Genomic DNA, 21,872 nt, shown 5'->3' with positions numbered 1-21,872 from the left:
AGCCCCCGGCCCTGGCCCCGGCGCCCAGCTCAGGCCGCTCCCGCCGCCGCCGCCGCCGCCGCCGCGTCCATTCATGGAGCCCCTACCCCCGCCCTACGGAGACCAGCTGGTACCTCCGTACTCGCTTCCGCTTCCGCTGTCGCAGAGCCACACGGGACGCGTAGTCCGTGGAAAGCAGAAGCCCCGAAAGCGTCCACAGCGTGACCAGGAAGTGATTGTGACGGAAGCAATCGGGCGAGCCAATCAGAGATCAGATGAAACCTGGCCGGCAAGGAGGGCAGGTCAAACCGTGACCCTGGCTTTAGTCTTAAGGGTCGCCTGGCCGGTCCTGACCCCTCCGTGGAGGAACAAGGAAATCGTTCCTCACCCTAGGAGGGGGTGAGGATGAGCCGCGACGCCAGGCCAGGCTGCCAGCGGCTCAGGGAGTTACCATACCCGACCCCCTCTCCCTGAGTCACACACATCACACGCAGGCAGGTAGGTGGGCAGGTGCGCGCGCGCGCGCACACACACACACACACACACACCTCACCCCCCCCACACACACACCCGCACACCCGCACACACCACCTCACCCCCCACACACACACACCCCACACCACCTCACACACCCCCCCCACACAGGGAAGGGCTAGGTCGATGCTACTGGTGGGGGCCAACTATGCAGCCAAGGCATCCTGGGTGGCTGGTCTGGACAGGATGGCAGCAGAGAAAAAAGGACACCATGGGCACGATTAGGTTTTGGCCTTTAGTCTGAAAAAGTGTTGACTGAAAGTGTACAACAGAGAGCGGGTACAAGCGGCTGGGGGCCATGGAGCCGCCAATAAAAAAGAATGTCCTTAAATAAAGTTCACAGAGTAAAAACCAGAACCACCAGTCCTTCCCTCCAACACAACAGAGCACAGGCACAGAACCGGTGATGAGCCCCAAGGAGCAAGGAGGCGGCTGGGGAGGACAGCAGAGGTTCCCAGGCTGCTGTGTGGAGGGAGAGCCCTCTTTGGAATGGGCTGAGCAAAGCCACCCAGCTCCCCCTGCACACCTCATAACCACTGCTAAGGCTAAAGGAAAAAGACAAAACTCAGTCTCAGTCTGGAGGGCTCAGAAAACAGTCTAGGTGGGCAGGGGTCTGGACAACCGCTAGTCCCGCTTGGCCTTCTTCTTGTTGTCACTGTTGCCATTTTCTTCAGCCTCCTCAGTAGAGAGCACCTCCTCCAGTTTCCGCTTGCCACTCTCTGGCTGAAGTGCTGCTGTGTTTCGGGGCTTGAAGCAAATGATGATGCAGGTCATGTTGTCACATCCTGTACCGTCCCCAGAAGTGTCTGGTGCCAGGCACTGATCCAGCAGCTACAAAAGGGATGGGGTAGCTCAGCTTCAGAGTTTGAAAACCTTCCTGGGAACCTAAAGTCTCAAAGGGCTGGCCTTGCTGAGACAGGGTGGCAGAAGGAGGGGAACAGGCAACAGGTGTCACAAAACAGGCCACTTGCTAGTGCATGAGGCATAAGGATAAGTCAGGGAAATGAGGGAAAGTGAAACTTTCTAGTCAGAGTTTAGTATGTCAGTAATTAGTGATACTCCCAGGCTCTGGTCTTAACTCAGGCCAAAAGAGAAAACCCTGGATACACAGACCAGACACCCTCTCTCCTCTACCCTGGGACTTACCTCTTCCACGATGGATGACAATAACCGAAGCTCCCCATTTTCATCACGCTGACTGATCTTCGATTGAATAAAGTCTATAACTTCCTGGCTGCTCATCACATTCCTGGGGTCAAAAACAACAGTAAGAATCTTCTTTAGTCCCAGCAAGGCAGAGTAGAGGATAGAGGTCACAGATGGCTAGGCCAACGTAAACACCCACAGAGATTTTTCTCAGCTTTGCCTTAGGCTTGGGGGTCTTGACACCAAGCTGCTGCCTATCTAGGCTCTAATTCTAGAGCAGCCTGAGAAAAGGGGCTGACTACAGCCATTAGAAGGAAGATAAAGCAGCTCAGAGCCCTAGAAGTAATACTGCAGGGGAAAAAAGGGAAGTTTAGGGTTTTCCGCCAGTGCTTACCAGATGCCATCACAGGCAATGACCATGAATTCGTGATCGTCAGTGAGAGTCAGCACCTTGATGTCAGGAAGGGCCGAAATCATCTGTTCCTCAGGTGGCAAGTTCTTGTTTCTCTTGTAGAAGTGGTCTCCTGAAGTAAAGGAATGGATGGATGATGAGTAAGTAGTTTGAGCACTTCACACAGATTTGTGTTTGAGGCCAGTCAAACCCTGCCATTTATTTCCCTTCTTTACAAAGTTCCATAATCTAGTGGAATGGAGAAGTGAGTTCTAGTTTTTCTGGTTTCAGCCCTGTCTTTGGGTTGCTGAACCTTAGGTCAGTCACTAACCTGTTTTTTCATCATCTAGAAGTGATACCTATTTTACCTATTTCATAGCGATGATTAAGGGACATAGGTAGTAGATACAAAAATACTTGGAAAGATAAAAAGGCCATGAAGATTAAAGTTTGCTATAGGTAGTCTGGAACAGAGAACAAGACCCCAGAAGTTTTTCCCATAGTTTCTTGGCCCTTACCAATGGCTCTGGAGAGGTTGAGGCCACCATTGACTCGCCCATCCATGGTGACCTTGCCACCAGCATTCTTGATGCGTGCTAGCTCCACTTCATCCTCCGGTTTGTGGTCATAGGACATGTCTAAAGCTTTGCCAGCCTCAGACACCACACAGCGGGAGTCTCCTGCATTGGCTACGATCAACTGCTTCCCTCGTATCAGAGCCACCACTGCTGTTGTACCACTGTCAGAGCCAGGCTTAAAAGGAAGAAAAGGACCATCATGGGAGCTTCTGGACACCAGCTGTAATCATTCCCCTATGTCTTCTCATCTCACTAGGACCACCAAGAGCACTTTAATAGACAGGAGGAGCACAGCTTTAATCTTTCCAGATATAGCACGCTCTCCCCCTTTTCTGAGATAATTCTACCCGAAAGGCCTAACTCCCCTTGCAGAGTAAATCCTTCCATGACCATGACTTCAGTGCTAAGATAGGAAGGGACGCTTCTCCCAAAATCAAAATCAGAGAATTCACACTTGGCCTCTTGGCTTTCCAGACTCATTGCCCTCCTTTCCCCACACACCTCCTCTTTGCCTTCCATCCCAGGCACCATCATCTCCTCTTCTTCTTCCTCATCCTCTTCAGCCTCCTCAGTGTCATCCTCGTCTTCCTCATTCTCTGCCTCTTCACTGCTGTAGCCATCTTCTTCCTCACTGCATTCCTGCCAGAGGGACAATCCCAGGCTACTGAGACTGAGATGACCTCCTTGCCCCCTCCCCTCAACTCACGCTCAGAACCAAGAGGCCCTGACTGAACATAGATCCTTAAAACACTGAAAGATGCAAATATATGATCATGACAGAAAAATGTGGAGGACGGGAGAGAGGACTAGGATGGATATAACTAATATCCTGAACTAGGTTCAGCGGTCACCAGCAGGAAACCTCAGGCAAGGCCAGAGCTGCTAGCCAAAAGCACCTTCCAGGCAACATGACCAGAAAATAAGTTGCCCAGAAAAACCCAAATATCCAAAGTAACAACCACCAACTTCTTGTTCTCTCTCCAGGAGACAGACTCTGAAAGGCCAGAACTAGATCTGTTTGTTATAATGTCAACAAAGGAAGAGGTTAAGAGGGCTAATGGTACCTGTGTTGGTGGAGATAATGAATTTTAAAAAAGCTTAGACTGTAGTTGGGGGATGATGTCAAAATAGACAGGAAAGAGTAGAAAGCTATGCATGGCGACCAACCAGGCCCTCTCTACAACTTCAACGTCTATCTGCCCCCACTGGGCCCTTACCTCGCTGTCTTCCTCCTCTTCCTCCGCCTCATCTGACTCATCCTCACTGTCCTCAAAGAACTTGGACTTAGCAACTCGAGGCAGCTTGTCGGAGGCTGAAGAGCAGGAAGGCCCAGCCTCACCAGTGGGAGTGCCAGGCTCCCCACCTTGGCCTGCCTCAGTCCCACATTCCGAGTTGGAGGAAAGGCCCGTGTGAGCCTTGGCTGTGGGGCCATTTTCCTCTGAAGAAGTTTCCCTAGATGGGTCCCCAGGTCCTGCCTCGCCATTGAGGCCCTGGGACCCTGGTTCCTCGCCTGTCCCAGCTCCAGATTTGCTGTGGGGAGCACCCTTGTGACAGTTCTGCCCGTAGCGTGTCAGCAGCTCTTCAATAGTCATGGTAGCCTCTTCATGCAGCAGTGCAGCCTCCTCATTGTCCACTGCAGGGGAGAGGCTAAATCAGCACCCCATGCCAGACTCCTCATGGAATCAGTCCCTTACTACCTCCACAGCCCTTGCAACCTGAGTTCTAACTTCCCCACCACCTCCCACTCCTAAGGCTCCTCTCACACTTATCAAATCTCAGAAGAACAGCCCTTTGCTCCCTTTTCCTCAAGTAACATCAGCCTCCAGAGACTTCCTTTGGTCTTTGTCTTGCACTCCCTTCTTAGTCAAAGGAATACTAGTTACTATATGTGTTCCCTGTCACCTCTCATTTTTTATTGGTAAGTTGGAAACCCTAATCTGGCTGAGGACCCAGGAAGTCCACAATGCTACTAGTCCAGGCCTAGGGCTCAGGCTTAATGACTGGCTGCTATGGCTAAAGGCAGCTCCAGTCTTAAAAAATAGATCACATAAACATTAAAATGAACCAGAAAGACCCAATCGCAATGACAAAAGATGATGTATATAAAAATGCTTACAACTACAACACTATGAACTCAACAAAGGTTAATCCTCTCTCACCTTTTCATAACCACCTGTATAGTACAGGAGATTCTTTAACATGAGGATTTCCCAGGTCCCTAGGAAGCCATCTTTCAGAACTGACACACAACTAATATGTATTAAAGAGCAGTTCTTTAATATGCCAATTTCCTTTCAAACAAAAGACGCCACACTCACCATCATCTTCATCAGCTACTTTTTCTTTTTCATCCTCATCCTCAGTGGGTCGCCCTGCAATCTGCGCCAGCTCCTTAATGACTTCCTCAGTGGTCAGTTTGGCATCGATAGCCAGGAAGGCATCTTCCAAAGCCTGAATATAATCAAACTAGTATGAGGCAAGTGTAGGAAGAAGTACGCGGGTACAAAATGAACTGCCTATACACAAGCCTGGGCACGAGGATGAGATGCAAATTAGAGTGTGATCCACCAAGCTGTGAGACACTCACAGACAAATAAAAAACAGTTTAGAGACTTAGGAATCAATAAGGTAGCTCTAAAAAGGATCAAGTGGGAATAAGCTCATTTTAGGTACAGAATTCTTTAAGAAATACAATAAGAAGAAGCTGGGTGGCAATGAAAAAGGAAAAGCCAAGGACTGGAAAAAAAGGGAAAGTCTGCAGAAATGGAGAATGAACAGTGTGGGAAGACAGACCTTCTGTAGCTTGCCTTCTTTGTAGGCCTTCTGATCTTTGATGATATCAGGAAGATATTTGGCACAGTACAAGGCAACTTCCTCCCCTAGAACAAAGGTAAAGTCACCCAGAGCATAGCTTCACACACATAGAAAGTGATATAATATCAGCACACCATTCTAGAGTGAATCCCAAGGATTGAGGAGATGAATGTCTTAGCACAACTGAAACCTATTTAAAAGACAATGTTTCGGGAAGTTCTGACCAAGAAAATGGATTTCACCATCACCTCTCTCAGGGCTATATTAATATAGCCCATGTCTTTTCTCGCCTGTATGCTTAGTTTTCAGTGAAAAAAGAGATAAATGCTAATGTAGGAAGAGACTTCTTGGATTGAAACAAGGCCTGGTGAGATTAAGAACCAATACACTATCCTCCTGGGAAGGACGAATGGCAGAATAGAGAAAAATAGCACTAGGCAGGAAATTATATCTGAGGACCAGAACCCTGGAAAGTAAAAGAACAAAGGACCTGGAAGTGGGGTCCTAGAATGTTACCACATGATCTGCTAAAGTTACCTCCATGTCCATCGTAGACAGAAAACATAGCTGTCTCACTGTCCAGCTCAGGAATACAGTTGTGAGCATCCTAGGAAAAAGAGCATAATCAGCATTTCTTAAGGTCAAAGGGTATTCTTCCTTGTGCACCTCAGGTCATTAAGGATTGCCTTTACACCTTAATCTCACTAACCCTTCCCTGGCTGACCTACATGGCCTAGAAATAAGAAAGGAAGATGGGATGATAAATAAGAATAGTACACAGGAGGGAGAAAGGAAGGGAGGGGGAAAAAGGAAAGGAAGGAGGGAGGGAAGAAGGGAAAGAGATGAATCAGGTCACTACCTCTGCAGTCTAGCAGCCTCAGCCTAGGAGATCTCAGTCCAGATGGCAGAATGTTTGGCTGTTGGAACTCTAGACCTGACCCTTTTGGATTTGTGGCAACTATGGGAAGAACCAGAATAAAGGATCTTCAAAGTCACTTCCAGACCCATTCTATGAATCAGTGAACTTAAAGGAAGAAAATGTTAGGGAAGATAGCAAAAAGCAACCTGAGGGCATTACCGACCTAAAAAGTTTCTAGGAGAATCCTAAGACAGCCTGAGTGAAAGCACTAGAAATTGGTAAAGCTACATACATTTAATACTCCCCACCCCCCCAAAACCACCATCTAAACAAATTACTCCCCTTTTCTCTTAAAGTTTAACTCATTTAAGAAGTTACCCCCAAGGCTAGGGGGAGGATATATTTACAAAAGGAATCTTTCCAACAAATAGTTATTAAACTACACTGTGTGTAGTACTTGTTAACTGGAATTTACAATGCCCCATTAAATCAGCCATCCCATCTCCTATCCCCAGCTGGAACTGAGATACCATTTAACTCTGAAGGCACAGCACACCTGAAGAGAAATTTGCAATGGTCCTGCTACATGAACGTTTTATTTGGGAGGCTGGGCTTGATCAAATTCTCCTATTAATAAAACTGCCACCCAAACTAATATTCCTGGCTAAGCCAAAGTTCAGGCAAGACTGTCAGACCTAGATAAAAGGGTACTGCCGCTTACCCTGCCCCATCTTGGAAAACAACCCAACCTTCCTTTCAGGTTCTCTACAGACAAAAAGGATATAATTAGCTATTTACTTTTGTGTGTGTGTGTGTGTGTGTGTGTGTGTGTGTGGTACGCGGGCCTCTCACTGTTGTGGCCTCTCCCGTTGCGGAGCGCAGGCTCAGCGGCCATGGCTCATGGGCCCAGCCGCTCCGCGGCATGTGGGATCTTCCCGGACCGCGGCACGACCCTGTGTCCCCTGCATCGGCAGGCGGACTCTCAACCACTGCGCCACCAGGGAAGCCCCTAGCTGTTTACTTTGATTAGTTAGTAAAGTTAATAGTTCTCCTTTGTCTTTCAGATATTAGTATTTAAAATTTTCTAATTATACTGATAGTCAGGAGACCTGAATGCAGTAGTTCTGTTGTCACTAAAATAAGACTATTCCTTCATTATACAAGTCTAGAATATAAAACTTAGGGGGCTTCCCTGGTGGCGCAGTAGCTGAGAATCCGCCTGCCAAGGCAGGGGACACGGGTTTGATCCCTGGGCCAGGAAGATCCCACATGCTGCGGAGCAACTAAGCCCGTGCACCACAACTATTGAGCCTGTGTCCCGCAACTATTGAAGCCCACACACCTAGAGACCATGCTCTGCAACAAGAGGAACCACCACAATGAGAAGCCCGCACACCGCAACTATAGAGAGCCCATGCGCAGCAAAGAAGACCCAACTCAGCCAAAAATAAATTTAAAAAAAAACAAAAAAGGGGCTTCCGTGGTGGCACAGTGGTTGAGAGTCTGCCTGCCAATGCAGGGGACACGGGTTTGAGCCCTGGTCTGGGAGAATCCCACATGCCGCAGAGCGGCTGGGCCCGTGAGCCACAACTACTGAGCCTGCGCGTCTGGAGCCTGTGCTCTGCAACAAGAGAGGCCGCGACAGTGAAAGGCCCGTGCACCGTGATGAAGAGTGGCCCCTGCTTGCCGCAACTAGAGAAAGCCCTCGCACAGAAACGAAGACCGAACACAGCCAAAAATAAATTAATTAATTAAAAAAAAAAACTCACTTTAAAAAAAAAAAACAAAAAAACAAAAACTTACGGTTTTAAAGTAGGGAAGGAGAGCACTGAAAAGGAGCTACTCTTTCTTGTATTTCCCTCTGATTGTCTCCAGGAGAAAGTGCCCCAGAAGCTAATGGGCATCCACAGAAGGCCTCTGATGGCTTATCTATGGTCATTGACACAACTGCCTCTTAGCCTCATCCCCAGGATCTAGAAGAACACCACACACCAAAGGTCATCTTCTTCCTCTCTCCCTCTTCCAACCGCTCTACCACCAGCCACACTGACCTCCCATCCCTCTAGACCAGGGTTTATCTTACTGGGCCTTCCTCTCCTATCACCAACATCTTAGCACTTTCTTGCCTTTTATGATTGTCTTTTACCACAGCATCCTCTACAGTGGTTCTCAGACTTTAATGTGCCTAAGAATTCATTTGTTCATTCATTCATTCATCAAATATCTGAATATCCATTATGTGCTAGTATGTGTTCTGGGTGCTCAGGATATATCAGTGAACAAAATAAAGACCCACACTTCATAAAACACTTATATTCTAGTGAGGGATATTAGACAACAAACACAATAAATAGGTAAATCATATAGAATGATAGCATAATTCACATGGAAAGATGGTAATGCTATGAAATAAAGAAAAAGTGAGAAGGGACGGGTTGGATGACAAAAGCAGTGAGAGAATGGGCATGGGACACAGTATAGCACAGGTATGCCAAACCCATAAGAAACTGTACCTCAGCCGTCACTACCTTGGTCATGCTGTGAGTGTCTGATTAGTTTCAGCAAAACAGTTGTGTCACATTTATGTTGATTTTAATTCTGTTGATTTTGTAGTTTGGTTTGTTGGCATGTAATTTATGTCCAGTTCTATGTTTGTACACATATGTCCAGTTCTATGTTTGTACACATATAAGTAACATTACATTAAAATCATTTTAGTGAATATTGGAGATCCACAAATATTGCTTTCCTTAAAAAAAACAAAACACAAACAAAAAAAATTCATGGAATATCTCCAAGATATTTTGTTAAATAAAACAAAGTGCATAATGATATATTTAGTAAGCTGCTTTCTGTATAGGAGGGAGCACAGGAATAGACATTTGCCTTCTCATACTTTAATACTACAAGGACACACAGAAAACTAATAAAAGTAAACTGTGGGAGGGCATGAGGGTGCAGACAGACTGATGGGAGCAAGACTTAACCATGGGAATGTTTAGCTTTTTCAAAAGTAAATGAAATGTCTTTTTAAAAAGACTCAATATATGCTAAAATTTGAGAGGCTGGTCCAACTAATTTCACTTTTTTGGTAGATGAGAGAGGAGCACTCTTCCTGTCCACTGCTTCCCAGTGGAACAAGAGAATCAACTGGTCTTTCTCTGTCCTGCAACGTACTCTAAATCACAGCTGTATCATCTTTTTTATAAAAATAGATCTTTATTGGAGTATAATTGCTTCACAATACTGTGTTAAGTTTCTGTTGCACAACAAAGTGAATCAGCCATATGCATACACATGTCCCCATATCCCCTCTCTCTTGCATCTCCCTCCCATCCTCCCTATCCCACCCCTCTAGGTCATCGCAAAGCACGGAGCCAATCCCCCTGTGCTATGCTGCTGCTTCCCACCAGCCAACTATTTTACATTCGGTAGTGTATATATGTCGATGCTACTCTCACTTTGCCCCAGCTTCCCCCTCCCACCCCATGTTCCCAAGTCCATCCTCTATGTCTACCTCTTTATTCCTGCCCTGTAAGTAGGTTCATCAGTACCGTTTTTTTGTTTTGTTTTAGATTCCATATATATGCATTAACATACAGTATTTGTTTTTCTCTTTCTGACTTACTTCACTCTGTAAGACAGACTCTAGGTCCATACACCTCACTACAAATAACTCAATTTCATTTCTTTTTATGGCTGAGTAATATTCCATTGTAAATATGTGTCACATCTTCTTTATCCATTCATCTGTTGATGGACATTTAGGTTGGTGTACCATCTCTTTTGAACCCACACCTCTATTTAAAAAAATCTTTTTGACTTCTCATCTGTTCCTCACAAGATCATGTGACTTTGAAGCAGATCTAGCAACACTGAACACAGGAAAAAATATTTAACCTCAATAGTAATCAAAGAAATGAACATTAAAAAAACAAGGAATTATCCTTTTGTGCAAATTAGAATGATGAAAAAGATGAATAGTATCCAGTAATAATAAGAGTGAAGATAAAAACACATTCTCATGTACTCTGATCAAACAGGAATATAAATTACTAGTTTTCCTGGACGGCAATTTTGTAATATGTACCACAATGTGCATGTCTTTTGATCTAGTAATTTGACTTCTAAAAGTTTATTTTATGGGACTACTGACACAAGGAAACAAAGATAGGAAGAATGTTCATTACAGCATTACTTATAATAAAAAACAATTATAACCATCTAAATTTCCATGAATAGATTAGATTACAAACAGTACATCCCTCCAATGGAATATATGCAGCTGTCAGAAATAATCAATATGTATTCATTCAGAAATGAGTTCACAATATATTGTGATAAAAAGCAAAAAATTAGGTATCTATGTATATGTCAGAAGTCTGTAAGATCACACATCAAACTTAGTGGAGGGTGAAATCTGAGTAATAATTATATCCTACTTTTCAAGATTTTTATTTTTATGATCACAACAAAAGAAACCTATGATTGTCCTTAAGCTGCCAAGCTACCATATACTGTGTGATCTCTGGTCAGCTATCCATTGGTGTGCCTCAATTTTACCCTCTATAGTATGGAATAAGAATATCGACATTACTCATATCATCACAGGACTATCATGATGATGATGTAAAACTTCTTTGTAAACTGGAACATAATATATAAGTATATATATTCTGCTCTGAAATTCAGTACCTGGTTCACATTTGTCTTCTCTATCCTTTTTCTCAAAGAGGAATGCCCACAATAAAGACTCATCTTATGCCTTGAGGTCTCAGTTCCTAAAACCACTCCACATTACCTTCTCCTCAACTTCTTGGTGAGGTTTTGGATCTATATCACTTGGAACTGCTCTACCTTCTCTAAGCACTTCAATTTCCCCCTTACATCTTCAATCATAGCTTACATACCTTTACCTTTGTCTGTCTCTGTCCTTTTCTGAGTCAGAGCTAAGTACTGCATATTTCAACTCTGTCTCTTAGCAATCTAGAAAAACTCATCCAACCTTGTATAACCCGACCAAATGCTTTCTTCACACTTGAATCAGAGCCACTAAGTATCGCTAGTCATAAAATGTCATGAAATCATGTTGATTGTGGTGACTACTTCCATTTAGCACTTTTTTCTCTATTCTGCATTGACTCTTAAATATATTAACCACGGTCAGTCACAAACCTTTCCCACATTATTCAAGCTCTCAATGTTATTTTCCTTTCACTCACAGCAGATGAGCTAACCTCTTACTTTACTTATATCAAGGTCTTATTTCAAGATCTACCTCATCTTCCCTATTCTAACTCAAAATTTCTCCATAGTTGTATCTAACATCTCCTTCACTTCTGCCTCAGAAGCAATATTTCTCCTCTTTTTTAAAATAAATTTAGTTATTTTTGGCTATTCGTTGCTGTGCGCAGGCTTTCTCCAATTGTGTGGAGTGGGCTTCTCACTGCAGTGGTTTCTCTTGCTGCAGAGCACTGGCTCTATGTGTGCAGGCTTCAGTAGCTGTGGCACGTGGGCTCAGTAGTTGTGGCTCACAAGCTCTAGAGTGCAGCATCAGTAGTTGTGGCACAGGGGCTTAGCTGCTCTGCGGCATGTGGGATCTTCCCGGCTCAGGGTTTGACCCTGTGTCCCCTGCATTGGCAGGTGGGTTCTTAACCACTGCACCACCAGGGAAGTCCCTCTCCTCTCTTTCTAGATTAACATTTCCTCTTAAACTCAAACCCTTCTCCTTCAAGATCATACTTCACGAAGCAGGCAGTCACTATAACAGCAATCCAAATAGCCATTTTGCAGGCTTCACTCTCCCCAACGGCTGTATGTAATTAAATAGTACAAACCATGTCAGCTTTCTCAAAAGTTCTCTTGGGTTCTGTGAAGAACTATAGTTCTATACCTCCAATTGCCTGTTTCTACAGGATATCCCTTCTCCACCTCAAGCTTAATATATGTAAACAGGAACTTAGCAGTCTCCAAAAAAATCAGAGCTTCCCCTACATGTCTTATTTCTGTCAATGGAATCTTAACTCTCCTAGCAACACCTAATATCAGTCCTCCTTGACTTCCTGGCTGTCTTCCACCAACCGTTACTGAGTCCTGCTGACTCTTCCCTCATAACTGTGATCCTGGATTACTTTATTCTTAATGGTATTTTAACTCCTCTCCTGTCTCTACTCTCTGCCCCCTGTAATTCAGCCTACATACATCCAGCTGCCAGATTAATCTCCCTAATATAACATTTTATTGCTAGGCCCTTCAATGGACTCTACTGCATTAGATTAATTCCATACAAGTTACTGGCAATTTAAGGCACTCAGTAATCATTCCTATCCATCTCCATAACCTAACCTCTTTAACTCATACCATTCCCCAAAAGAAACTACTCTTGACACTCTTGATACTGAACACCCTACCCCAGCAAAGTAGTAAGCATGCCTGCTTCAGTCTTTCCTCCTATCCTTTCGTCTAATACTTTTCTTCTCCCACTTTCCTCCTCCCCATTTGTTACCATTTATACTCTTTCCTAAAGGTCCAGTTAGTCTCACCACCTCCAAGAGATCTTTCTTCAACACACCAATACTCTGTGATCATTCCCCACCCGAACTCTTTTAATATTTATTGCTTCTACCAATAATTTGGCATTCAGCATATGCTATCTTGTATTGTTATCCAACATTCCATAGGGGAAAAGGGAGTCCTAGGTCCAAAACAGCATGAAAACAGACTGTCTTAAATTTCTTTACAGCACTGGGGCCTAACAGTATGTTCTGTAACACAGCAGGATGTTTACTTATGATGGTGAGTTCCCAGCTGCCTCAGAACAAATATCTTAGGGATACCTCCTCTTTCATTTACTACCCAAAACCTAAAGTTGTATCATAACACAATAACCACTGAGGTGGTATGAAAGAAATGATGCAGAATACACAGATCACCTGAATGAGGGCTCTTATGTCTTGCTTTACTAAATTATATATCACACAGCCCCTTCTGACCTTCTAGACACCAGTGGATCTGCTATTAATAAAGACCTGGTTATCTTTCCTGATGTCAATTTCCTAAGGTTACAAATACATCCACAAAGGCTCCTGTGTCACTTGATCAATCATTTAGGTTTATGATACTTAAATTTATCTAAATCTTTGCAATTCAAGATAAAACTTTTGAAGGTGGTTGGAAAGGGAACTACATTTTTGGTTTTAAAAAGTCATGTGTTACTGTCTGACTTTTAAAATTATATGCATGGGCTTCCCTGGTGGCGCAGTGGTTGAGAGTCCGCCTGCCGATGCAGGGGACATGGGTTCGTGCCCCGGTCCGGGAAGATCCCACATGCCGCGGAGCGGCTTGGCCCATGCGCCATGGATGCTGAGCCTGCGCATCTGGAGCCTGTGCTCCGCAACGGGAGAGGCCACAACAGTGGGAGGCCCGCACACCGTAAAAAAAATAAAAAAAAAATTAAAAAAAATTATATGCATGTATTACCACTGTGCTATAGACTGAATGTTTTGTGTCTCCCTAACATTCCTATGTTGTAACTTCATGGCCAAAGTGATGGTATTTGGAGGTAGGGGCTTTGGGAGGTAATTAAGTCATGAGGGAGGAGCCCTCATGAATGAAATTAGTACCCTTATAAAAGACCCCAGAGAGGTCCTCTGCCTTGTGAGGACACAGCTAGAACACAGCCACTATGAACCAAGAAGTGCGCCCTCTCCAGACACCTTGATCTTAAGCTTCCCATTAGGGTCTCAAAGAGATATTTACACACCCATGTTCATAGCAGCTTTGTTCAAAAGAGCCAAAAGGTAGAAGAACCCATGTGTTCATCAACAGATGAATGGATAAACAAAATGTGATATATACATACAAAGGAACATCATTAAGCCTTAAAAAGAAAGGAAATTCTGACACATGCTATAACATGGATGAACGTTGAGGACATTATGCTATGTGAAATAAGCCAGTCATAAAGACAAATCTGTCTTTATATGAGGTACCCAGAGTAGTCAAATTCATAGAGACAGAAAGTAGAACAGTGGTTGTCAGGGGCTGGGGGAAGGGGGAATGGGGAGGGGTTTAATGGGTATAGAGTTTCAGTTTTGAAAGATGAAAAGAATTCTGGAGACTGGTTGCACAACAATGTGAATCTACTTAACGCTACTGAACCGTACATTTTAAATGGTTAAGATGGTAAATTTTATGTTATGTGTATTTTAGCAAACAAACAAACTTCCTACAAAGAAAAGCCCAATCTCAGATAGCATCACTGGTGAGTTCTACCAAATATTTAAAGACTAATTAATAGCAATTCTTCACAAACTCTTCCAAAATACAGAAGACGGGGTGACACTTCCCAACTCATTCTATGAGGCCAGTATTATCCTGATACCAAAGCCAGACAGACATCACAAGAAAACTATAGACTTAATATCATTAAGATAGTAATACTCATCAATACATCTACAAATTCAGAACAATTCCTATCAAAATCCCAGATGCCTTTTGTACTGAAACTGACAAGCTGATCCTAAAGTTCATATGGAAATACGAGGGACCCAGAAAAGAAGAAACAAGAAAAGGAACAAAGCTGGAAGACTCGTACTTCCCAACTTCAAAACCACAAAGGTATAGTAACCAAGACAGTGTGGTACCATATATCAATGGAATGGAATTAAGAGTCCAGAAATAAACCCTCATATTTATGGTCAATTGATCTTAAACAATGATGCCAAGATAATGCAGAAAGGGCAAAGAATACGCTTCTTAACAAATGATGGGGACTTCCCTGGTGGTTCAGTGGTTACGAATCTGCCTTCCAATGAAGGGGATGCAGGTTCGATCCCTGGTCAGGGAACTAAGATCCCACATGCCGCGGGGCAACTAAGCCCTGCGCTGCAACGCCCTCGCACTCTAGAGCCCATGTGCTACAACTAAAGAGAAGCCCACACGCTGCAACGAAGATCCTGCGTGCCATAACTAAGACTCGATGCAGCCAAATAAATAAATAAATACCTAAAAAAACAAAAACAAACGACACTGGGACAAATACATATCCAGATGTAAAAGTTTGAACTTGGACCCCTTCTTTACACCATACACAAAAATTAACTCAAAATGGATCACAGACCTAAATGTAAGAGCCAAAACTATGAAACTCTTAACAGATAAACTGGACTTCATCAAAATTAGTAACTTTTGTGCTTCAAAGGACACCAACAGGGGCTTCCCTGGCAGTCCAGTGGTTAAGACTCTGCACGTCTACTGCAGGGTAGCACGGGTTCGATCCCTGGTTGGGGAACTAAGATCCCACATGCCCACATGCTGCTCGGCATGGCCAAAACAAACAAACAAACAAAAGGACGAAGGATCTGAACAGCCATTTCTCCAAGGATACAGAAACGGCCAATAAGCACAAGGAAAAATGCTCAAATATCATTAGCCATCACGGAAATACAAGCAAAACCACAATGAAACATCATTTCACACCCACCAGAATGGCTATAATTGGAGGAAAAAAAAAAAGATAACAGGTGTAGGGAGGAGGTAGAGAAACTGACACCCTCATATACTGCTGGTAGAAATGCAAAATGGCGCAACCACTTTGGAAAACAGGCAGTTCCTCAAAATGTTAAACGTGGAGTTACTATATGACCCAGCAATTCTACTCCTAGGAATATACTCAAGAGAAATAAAACTTATTTCCACACAAAAATTTGAACATGAATATTCATAGCACCATTATTCATAATAGCCAAAAGGTGGAAATCCAAACCACCATCAACTGATGGAGGAATAAACAAAATGTGCATACAATGGAAGATTATTCAGCCATAAAAAGGAATGACGTACTGATTGATTCATGATACAACCTGGATGACCCTTAAAAATGTTGTTTAGGGGCTTCCCTGGTGGCGCAGTGGTTGAGAGTCCGCCTGCCGATGCAGGGGACATGGGTTCGAGCCCTGGTCCGGGAAGATCCCACATGCTGTGGAGCAACTAGGTCCGTGAGCCACAACTACTGAGCCTGCGCGTCTGGAGCCTGTGCTCCGCAACGGCAGAGGCCACAGCAGTGAGAGGCCCGCGCACCGCGATGAAGAGTGGCCCCCGCTTGCCACAACTAGAGAAAGCCCTTGTACAGAAACGAAGACCCAACACAGCCAAAAATAAATAAATAAACAAATATGGGGTTTAAAAAAAAAAATGTTGTTTAGGGGCTTCCCTGGCGGTGCAGTGGTTAAGAATCTGCCTGTCAATGCAGAGGACATGGGTTCGAGCCCTGGTCCGGGAAGATCCCACATGCCACGGAGCAACTAGGCCCATGTGCCACAACTACTGAGCCTGTGCTCTAGAGCCTGCGAGCCACAACTATTGAGCCTGCACGCCACAACTACTGAAGCCCGCGTGCCTAGAGTCCGTGCTCCGCAACAAGAGAAGCCACCGCAATGAGAAGCCTGCACACTGCAGTGAAGAGTAGCCCCAGCTCACCGCAACTAGAGAAAGCCGGCACGCAGCAACGAAGACCCAACGCAGCCAAAAATTAATTAATTAATTAATTAATTTAAAATCTATGTATATTGTTTAGTAAAAAGCAACCAGACATAAAAGGTGACATATTTATATGAAATGTTCAGAATAAACAAATCCATAATGTAAATTAGTGGTTGCCAGGCATTAGAGGAGGGGGGATAGGGAGTGACTAATAATGGCTACAAGATTTCTTTTTCAGGTGATGAAAATGTTCTAAAATTAATAGTGGTGATGGCTGCACAACTCTGTGAGTATATTAACTATTGAAATGTACACTTTAAATGGATATGGTACCTGAATTATATCTCGATACAGTTGTTTAAAAAGGGACCTGTATATACATTTTCAAGTACTATGCATGATTAAAGTTGAAACACTCCATCTCTGAACTAGACTTAGAGGGAGACAGAAAACAACTCCACTGGAACTGGTACTCAGTTTACAGTGTCATTAAACATCAGTGATGCTTTCAGTTCTAAAGATTTGTGCTTCCAGACAGCACAATTTTAATGGCAGCTAACAGTGGCAAGAACTACTGATCAGATCTGTCAAATTTCTACACTCGAATTCAAGCCCTTACCTCTGAAAGTATAATTCCAAGATGGTAACCCAATAGAGGGTCAGGGGTTCAGAAGCAGTATTAACTGCTAGGGGATTGGGCAGCAGAAATAATGTAAAATATTCTTGAAATCTTGAGAAATAAGTTCTGACTGTAACTTACAGTTGCTTGAAAACTTATAAAGGAATAGTATAGTAGAAAACAATTTCTTTATATTAATGGACATACATTCGATATCATTTCATGCTAATTTTGAATTGTAAAGAATAGGAACTGCATGCTGATCAAAAAGAATGCCCTTTTATGAAAGTTGCTTAACTGTATCCTAGACAAAGGAATTCTGATCTGGTTCAGTAAGTAAAAAGTGCTTTAAGCTAAGATGAGACACTAATCTGAGGTACAAACAATAAATGCTCTTCAGCCTCAGATGCCCTCTCTCCAGGGGAACCCCACAGCATGCTTGTGGTGTCTCATTTTATATTTCCCCTATTAATATAATGATTTAAACTGTCATGCATGTACCTTTAAGAACTTTCTGCTCAACATTATCTATATTCAATTCTAGATGACCCTCTGTGATCACTAATAAGCCAGCTTCTATATGGCAATAAACAGCTAGCCTACTCAAATTTATACTCTAGGTATTGATGCTGCCTTTAAAAGGGACAAATATAAGATATAGATATAGATATAGATATCCTAATTCCCCACAGGAAGCAATTTTGTCACTTCCAGAGAACCTCATAACCAAAAACTAAAAGTACTCTAGTCTCTTTGAGACTACATCAACTAAAACTGTTTTCAGATTGGACTTCTCATTAGACATCAGAAACTCAGAGCCTTTCCATATATATTTCTCAGGCACCCTTCCACAACCTACCTGTTAACCCCCAAAATACATACCTCAACCAGCTTGAGGGTCCCTCCAAACCATGGAGAAGGAAGAAGGGAAGGGAACATCAACTGTGGTATTTTGATTACCCCTCCTCAAAACACCCTGGTTCCACAGCAAGAGGGGCTGGAGAGAGGCAGAAAGTATAAAATGCCAGCTATTGATAGTTGCCATTCTTGCCTCAAGAGAAGGGATAAAACGGTACTCTCTAAGGCTGACTATACATCAGTCAGGATTTCAGTAACCTTTATAATGTGTATGGGTGTGATAAACTTACCTCAACTAAATCATTAGGACCAGGCAAATAAGGTCAATAGAATTAATAAACTGGTGAAATTCAGCCCTAAAGGTTAAGAGGGACAGGAGTACACTTTCTGAAAAGGTAAGATTCACTCAAGAGGCTAGAAGTCAGTTCTCTTCCTGCCATAGCAAAGAAACTATGTTACACTTCAGGGAGAAAGGAAACAAAGCCAGAAGCAAAAGTATCAATGCAGCAGAACAGGATCCCAAACAGGACTTCAAGAAGATTTGATTGGGTCTACTTAACTATTCAAACAAAGGGAAATTCAGAAATCGCATAATAAGATTTTAAAACCCTAAGTGGTTATCTCTCAGGAGGAAGATTAGGATCTAAGGAATAGTCTAGCAAGATCTCTACAAACCAAACAGCCCCTGATGAAAACAGTTATGTTCTAATTACCAGAGGAGAAACCAAAAATAAAGGGAAATGCCCTGCAGAGAAGAAGCAAACAGTACAGAATCACTGGGCAAAAGACTTGGAAAATTGATTATCCAAGCAACTCAATTCATAAAGAAAACTAGAAAGAGTAACAAAGAAGTGGAACAACCACAGCAGAGAGGAAAGTGGAAAATATGGAATAAGAAACCCAAAGGAAAAGCCTTACTGTGACATGAGATAGTCACCTCAAATCTTACAATATTAACAGAAAATGCCATAGAACTGGAACCTCCAAATTACCAGCTAACCCAAACCCCAGACTGACAATGAAGCTACATCCAGATATTTCTACCAGCCAGACAATTACATTTACCAAGCACCCAGTAAACTCAATACTGTGCACCACAGAGAAATCTGTTGACACAGATGAGAACAGTATGTAGTATAGGTCTTGAACAATTTTCATCCTACAGATTCTTTCCACCAAGGCACAAGTAACCTAATCTCTCTGGGCGTCGGTTTTTGAGCTGTAAAATGTGGTGAGATGAACTGTATAGGATCCTCTCCATTCCTGAGATTTTAAGCAGATGATAAAGTCTGCCGTGGGTATAAAATGTGAGGCTGAGAACAAACCATTTAAGTTTATACTGTCATTCCAGAGCTAACCACAGGGAGGAGTGAGGGATTTGATGAAATTCCCAAGGGAGACTTTTGGCTGTTACCTGAAGCCCACCTAGTAAGTGGATAAACCTTCGATCCCAGACATAATTAGCGCATTTCCCTGGCTCCTCTGTCTAGACTTCACAAAACTCTTCACAAAAACACGTCTTACACATGTCTTTCTTCCTTTCCCTCCTACCATAGTTTTCTCTGTTCTCCTTTGTAGTTTCACACCCATTTGCCCAACACTACTCCTTTTTATCCAGAATTTTCCCATTTTTCCCTTTTATCGATAGTAAATTTTTCTATAAAAGAAAAATCAGTTCTCTGTAGGATAAGAAAAAAAAGTTGATGAAATGATTGAAAATCAAGGAAACTATAAGCTACAACAAGCACAGGCAAAATGACAATTACTAAGTTTTAGAGAAATTCCGAGTGAGAAAAAAACATCAGGCATCATTTTAAAGGAAATTATAGTGACTGACACAGTTCAAGGCTTCCAAAGGCCAAGAAAGGCCCTGAAAGAATACAAATGAGTGACAATTCTTGGAGGTCAAGTCAAATCTCTGAAATTAACATGTGGTGCCCAGGGCCAGGCATCCAGGTATTAAGATTTTGAAGCGGACTATTTGCGTGGCTTCCTTTCCTGTCAAACTCCTCGTCCAAAGACGCCTCACACATCGCTTTTTTTTTTTTAAGTACAGTCATTCACATCTATCCGCCTCTCTCTAGCAAAAGTCAATGGATAAATAGTCCCTCTCTTCATCTTTACTCCCACATTAAACCTCACACCGTTTACGAGCCTGGAGGGCTAGTCTGTCACGAGAGGATGAAGCGAAGGCACGGGGAGGTCGGTCAGTGGGCGGAAGGTGCCTCTCCCCACATGGCCGAGCCCTCGCCGCCAAGCTGGCCACCGTCACACGGTCTCTTAGCACCGGCAGCTCCCTCTCGGCCCCGGCCCCGCTCTCGCTGTCGCCCCCCAATCTGCCGCTGCGGTCACAGGCTCTCGATTCGGACCCTTCCCCGGGGATGACCCCATCCCCCCCGGCTCCCTTTCTCCGTCAGGTTCCCGCCCTACAGCCGTCAGCCTATGGGCCCCTCCCGCCTCACCTCCATGGAGACGCGCCAGCCTTGCATGGCGGAGAAGCCGTAGGGCAGCGGCAGCCGCGAGGCGCCAACCCCGTCCCCAGAGCACTTCACCGTGTTGGGCTGGGAGAGGTAGGCACCCATGGCGGCGGCTGACCGGCGGCCTCAGAGGAAGGCGAACGGAGCGCGACCCGTGCCGGCGCCGGAGCCGGAGCCCCGGGTGCGCGCGTGTCAGGAGTGGGCCCGGCTGCGCGGCCGACGCAAGGTGCCGGTGAAAGGCGCGAGGCGGCCCAGGTGGCGGTAACGGGACCGGAGCAGAGAGGGAGCGGAAGCGGAAACGGCGCCGCTTCAGACCCCGCCCGGCCGGCGCGGCGCGGCGCGGCGCTGCGGGCAGTCATTTCCTTAGCAACTCGCCCCGCCCGCGGGGACAACGGCCCGCCCAACCGCCCTCCCGCGAGATTGGCGCGGCCACGCCCACCAACGGCCGCGGCCTGCTTGGAGCACGCTGGGAGGTTGTTCCTCGCCAGTATCTCTCCCCAACTGTCCCCCACTGTCCCCCGCCTCCGCTCCTCTACCCCGGCCTCTCGCGTTTTGTCTGAAGCTCTTTTGTGCGGGACCGGTACTTCCGGTTCATCTTCCAGCGTGTCAGCTCGCTCTCCACCGCGCCCTCAGACTCCCTCAAACCCCGCCCCGTACAGTTCAATTAAAGTTGGCTCGTGTTCTGAGCGCAAGAAGTACCCTGGCCAGGCTTTGTGAGGCCTATGCGAGTAGGATGTGAGAGAGTCTTTCTGACAAAAGAAAATGAAGACCTCGATCTGTGACCCAGTCTATACTGGTCGAGAAGAAATCAAAGGAGAGTGGAAAAGCTGTTGCTTGAGGTCCTCAGGATGCCCCAGGCGTGCGTTATACCAGGGGGAGAAGGGAATAATGTTACAAGGTTGCAGGGTGAAGAATGAAAGTAAACTGCTTTGGTGAGGGTTTTTGAGGAAACTATCTGGCCTCGTTGGAAATTGATTTTAAGTGGTAATATTAGATAGGATAGAGATGGTCGCAAGCGCCGAAATGGGTGACTTGGACTTCACTGCTATCCTGGTGTAGCACTTGGGGATTGTTGGTCTAGTCTTCGTGTACAGTGTAGATTGGAGGGAGAGTCTGGAAACTAACTGGTGAAAGG

General features: G+C 44.5%; 1 protein-coding gene across 5 annotated transcripts; it reads right to left on the bottom strand.

Annotated features, from left to right (window-relative positions):
- Positions 1-729: 729 nt before the first annotated feature.
- PPM1G (protein phosphatase, Mg2+/Mn2+ dependent 1G) lies at positions 730-21,035 on the bottom strand. Of its 5 annotated transcripts, XM_060169288.1 has the most exons (11): positions 20,723-21,034; positions 18,285-18,399; positions 5,980-6,049; positions 5,422-5,507; positions 4,947-5,079; positions 3,846-4,261; positions 3,130-3,267; positions 2,569-2,803; positions 2,054-2,183; positions 1,660-1,762; positions 730-1,344 (listed from the first exon to the last, which is right to left on the bottom strand). In XM_060169288.1, the coding sequence occupies exons 2-11, from the start codon at positions 18,339-18,341 to the stop codon at positions 1,138-1,140; spliced, it is 1,575 nt and encodes a 524-aa protein (XP_060025271.1). In that variant the 5' UTR covers positions 18,342-18,399; positions 20,723-21,034; the 3' UTR covers positions 730-1,137. The 5 variants fall into 5 exon arrangements, with proteins under 5 accessions (XP_060025271.1, XP_060025270.1, XP_060025272.1 ...); XM_060169287.1 differs by lacking the exon at positions 18,285-18,399; XM_060169289.1 differs by lacking the exons at positions 18,285-18,399; positions 20,723-21,034 and adding an exon at positions 8,830-8,853.
- Between the last annotated feature and the right edge of the window lie 837 nt (positions 21,036-21,872).

The sequence above is a fragment of the Lagenorhynchus albirostris genome, chromosome 13 (genome assembly GCF_949774975.1).
Source record: "Lagenorhynchus albirostris chromosome 13, mLagAlb1.1, whole genome shotgun sequence".
Taxonomy (NCBI): Eukaryota; Metazoa; Chordata; class Mammalia; order Artiodactyla; family Delphinidae; genus Lagenorhynchus; species Lagenorhynchus albirostris.
This window is presented reverse-complemented; position numbering and strand designations above follow the sequence as displayed.

What these genes read in the sequence shown, in the direction of transcription:
- PPM1G (XM_060169287.1), bottom strand. Translation starts at nt 20,842, where the DNA reads ATGGGTGCCTACCTCTCCCAGCCCAACACGGTGAAGTGCTCTGGGGAC. An exon ending in GCTGGCGCGTCTCCATGGAG is followed by an intron (nt 6,050 to 20,722) that starts GTGAGGCGGGAG and finishes TCTTTTTCCTAG; the next exon opens with GATGCTCACAACTGTATTCC. An exon ending in AAGAAGGCAAGCTACAGAAG is followed by an intron (nt 5,080 to 5,421) that starts GTCTGTCTTCCC and finishes GATTATATTCAG; the next exon opens with GCTTTGGAAGATGCCTTCCT.